This window comes from Plasmopara halstedii (genome assembly GCF_900000015.1).
Source record: "Plasmopara halstedii genome assembly, contig: Scaffold_816, whole genome shotgun sequence".
NCBI lineage: Eukaryota > Oomycota > Peronosporomycetes > Peronosporales > Peronosporaceae > Plasmopara > Plasmopara halstedii.
In genome coordinates this window covers 795511-799725 of record NW_020187732.1, presented here as the reverse complement: position 1 = coordinate 799725, position 4215 = coordinate 795511, and the positions used below count along the sequence as shown (strand labels likewise).

The 4215-nt window shown below is 47.9% G+C and overlaps 1 protein-coding gene across 1 annotated transcript; it reads left to right on the top strand.

Annotated features, from left to right (window-relative positions):
- Window positions 1–3791: 3791 nt before the first annotated feature.
- PHALS_14107 (uncharacterized protein) lies at window positions 3792–4120 on the top strand (the record flags this gene model as incomplete). The annotated part of the gene is made up of 2 exons (XM_024729850.1): window positions 3792–3817; window positions 3877–4120. 2 exons carry the CDS (start codon window positions 3792–3794, stop codon window positions 4118–4120), a joined length of 270 nt encoding a protein of 89 aa, XP_024580186.1.
- Between the last annotated feature and the right edge of the window lie 95 nt (window positions 4121–4215).

The window sequence follows — 4215 nt, the reverse complement described above, 5'->3', positions numbered from 1 at the left end:
CGGCCATTGTCGAATCTCCTTAAGAAGGCTACGGAATAGTGTTGGGACACCGAGCAGCGGGAAGCTTTTGACGGAGTGAAAGAAAGCTTTCTTCAAGTGCAAATACTTGCGTTGCCAGACCCTGATCGTCTATTCAGTGTCGTCTGTAACGCTTCGGAATTTGTTATCGGCTATGCACTGCTGCAAGCAGACGCCGAGGGGCGAGATTATATGATCGCGCTCGATGACTTGCGATGAAGTATGCACTTGTCAAGTTCAGGGTTCGCTTGCTCGGCTCCAAGCCGTTCGTGATCTCGGTAACGGATTTGATCCGCGTACGCGGGTGATGATATGTGCGTTGCGCTGCTACGGGCTATCAGGAGCAAGGCGTCTGGAAATCCAGACAAGAAGTTGTCGTCGCAATTGCGCTGATAAATTGAACGGACATTCGCTGAATAACGGTTTGCTGTATCATAGTACTGATTTGACGGATACGCTACGAACTGTTGTTCCTCACGATGAGGTATTGAATAACCGTATCCTCTATGAGGCCCAAGACAACCCACTCAGTGGTCATCTCGGTCGTGAAAAGACCTACAACTCTATTAGTCGCCACTTCTGGTGGTCCGAGCTGTACATATGGACGAGGACATATGTACGCACGTGTCAATGGGTGAAACTCTTTCCGGATGCGGCGGTGCGCTGGTCAGTATGTCAGTACTCTTCGGGTGCTGGCGGTCTATGACTATGGTCTTGTGTTTGGCCTCCCGAATGATTCGGCAGGTCACACGGGTGTCGTGGTCTTCGTCGACCGTTTGAGCAAACTGGCTCATGTTGCGACGGTGTCGGACACCTTCGACGGTGCCGGTACAGCGGTGCTGTTCGTGGATCGTGTCGTTCGATAATATAGACCCCGAAGTCAATTGTCTCTGACTGAGGCTCATGCTTTTCGGGGATGTTTTGGTGGACGATGAGCAACAAGCCGTATATGTCAACAGCAAACCATTCGCATACCTATGGTCAAAATGAGCGCTAGTTGAGCCGTCGAGGACGTCCTTCGCGGTGTCTGCGCTAAGACTTTGAGGCGCCGGAGCGCCATGTTGCCACTCTCAGTGTTTGCTCTAAGCAATGCAGTGCATTCAGCTACCGGCTACACGCTGTTCTACGTGAACGGGCTTGTTCATCCTCGCATCCCACTGACGCCGCCATCCCATAGTTTAGGGCTTGGAGGGGGGGGGAAGCCAAGCGGCTAGCTGATGTCGTCCCTCTCACTGTTCGTATAAAAGTCGATGACTTCCTGTCTTCTCGACTGATTGTCTTACGATACGTTTGCGATGCGATGGCTGAAAGCGAAAACATGCGGAAAGAATATGCAGACAGAAGAAATGGAGGAAATATTAAAAACTTTGAGGTCAGAGATTTTATGAAATGCTAAAAACATTCTACCCATGCAATTTCTTCTGTCTTTGAGACGAAGTTCCGTCTACAGTTTATCAGGCCTTTTAAGAGTGTGGCCAAGCGAGGCCTTGCGTATAAGCTAAACCTTCCTTAACGGATGCACACCCACCCGTTTTTTATGTAGACTTGCTCAAGACGTACCGGAATCCAGCACAAGCGAACGCGGAAGCGTTGGTGCATCGCAGGTGAAGGAACGCCTCCGTTTCGAGCACGAAGTCGCGTGCGGTATGCATCCACCGGGATTTCTTCAGGCCCAAGCAGCGAGCTCGGAGGGCTTTCCGTTCGTCAAGCTCCGCTTGTGTAGGGCCGGGCCGGGTGCCCGATCACGTAGACGCCCAACGATCGAGTGATCGCACCCTTCGCTTCTGTAGCGTGATCCGCCGAGCGGAAGCCGTATCCCACACGAAGGTCAAGGACCGACCGTGGAAGCGCACGCATGGGAGCCGCCCTGCAGACAGCATTCAGCTGCTGCTTCAGTGCATTGTCGAGGTGGTTAGAAATGACACCATATCCCTCGGAAGTCGAGAGTTCAGGAACCGAACACGGCGTCCGCAATTTTCGATCAGGGCTCACGTCGCACCGCCGGAGCACCTCACCCTCTTCTTGTTCCCATCCTGGGAATGGAGTGTCCGTCTCTTAGTCGACTTCCTCCAACCTCTCGACGAGGTAATCTATCGTCCGTAGCCGGTCGGTGCGCGGTCGGGCGTAGACATCGCGTCTGTGTTCCTGGTCGTGCGACCCTATCACTGACAATGCGCTGCGCACTACTCGATTACCGAGAGCTTGGGCTGCGCTTCCCTTGAAGCCGCGGACATGATGTTCGAAGTTTCATTGCCTGCAGGAGACAAAGAAGGGCTTTTCCCGCGGGCGTTCTTGAAACCAGCGTGTCTGCGTGCCTTCCATGTCCTCGACACAGGGCTCATTGAGCAGAAATTCGTGAAGAAGGTCCTGGTGATGTTGTTCTGTCTAAGACATGCGAGCCTCGTTCGAGGCAACAGTTGAATGTGAGCTTAAGGTGTTTGCAATCGTGATGGGGGAGGGTGTAGCGATGGTGTGATCACAAAATGATGTGAGTTACACAATATGGCGTGATCTCACAATGGTGTAGCCTCACTCAAACAAGAAGTCCAGTGGTTATCGTTTAATTAGGTTATACTATATATAGCAAGACCTATAGATTAAGATATAAGCTGTAACGGGGTCACACGAACCCTAATAACAGGGGTGTGTGCGTGTCACACGAGATGTGCATCATGTGACCACAAACCGAAACAAGAATACAGGACGGGGCTAGGTGGCCAGTAGTTATGGATGTATTTAGATTTTACTATATTAAGTAAATTTAGGAAATCAAAACTTTTAGCATTTGCGCTAGTACTTGGTACCTGTAAGAACGAAAGGTCGGTAAGGCAAAGACGCTTTCTCATGCGCGAAGCTACGGCAGCCCCGCTGCATCTTTGCCGCAAATAAAGTCACGAAATACAGTTTCCGTTTTAAAAGGAAGAGTTTAATAGTCTTGGGTTAAGGTTGTAATCACTCTTGGAGTAAGTGGATTGCAATCCGCTACACTCGTACTGGCTCTAAGAATGGAAAGAAGGTCACCGAACTTATCCAGGCTTTCTCTAAGCGAAAGAGCTCGGCAGCCTCGCTGCAATAAATGCCGATTATTGGTGCATATAAAAAGTGAATTTAGTAGTTCTGTATTTGATGCAATCAAATGTACACGAGCGCCTTGTGCATGTGCTAATTTCTCAAATTACTTTATCAAAACTCTCAAAGTTCTACTCAGAAATTAATCTTGGCGTGCACCAAATACACGTATGTTAATATAGCGAACATTGACGTTATGAACATGTTTCTGCATTGAAATTAGTCCGCACGGTGTCATAACCAGCTTGTTCGTTCATTATACTGAACGCAATGACTGCTGATTCTAGAATATAAATCTTCGTTACCAATTTTAATTTAGTCTGTGCTTCCACGCCGCTCACTACAAATCACTTCATTAAACTATACGAGCAATTAGAACTCGGCTGGACTCTCCCTCTCAATATTTTTCTCGTTTGGCTACAACGACAGAGCAACTAAAATGAAAATGCTCTTTTTTCTCATCGTTTTCTGCTTTAGTCTCCTCCATTCATAACAATGCAGTCCTTAGTGAAGCTACTGTTTTCTGTCCATTCAAACAATTTCGCGCTAATCGCTGACATACGAAGAGATCGGACACAAATTCTCATGCTAGAATATTATCACTGAATTGATTCTTTAGAAAAGAAATTAACGTTCTAAATATTGATGGAAACAGATGTTAGCTGGAATAGACTCTTTGAAGGAATAACTTCTCGTTAGTTATAATGAATCCAGAACTGCATTTATTACGGTAAAAAAGTCTGACTACGTCATTTCCTAAAGTACATGGAGACTGTGATGGATGTTAAGCCGTGAGACTCTTGGAATTCCTGTTGATGAAATTGAATTCTCTAAGAATCAAGCAGGCAAAGCCACGTTGGAAGTTTCAATGGCGAGCCAGCAGCCTGTTAATGATGAGTCACTGGGCTCGACCACTGGCGCTCGCGGATTTGCTAACGCCTTGGCACTTTGTATGCTATTAATCACTCTCTACTGTTTTCCCATGCATCATCACTCTCATGGACATGGTGGTAAGAACGCACACTACGTATGATGGTGTGGCTGGCTTACTGCGATTGCCACAGGCTTTGGCGCTCTACCATTCTACTGGATACGAGATGTGGACAAGTTGTGCTCGATATCTGCAAT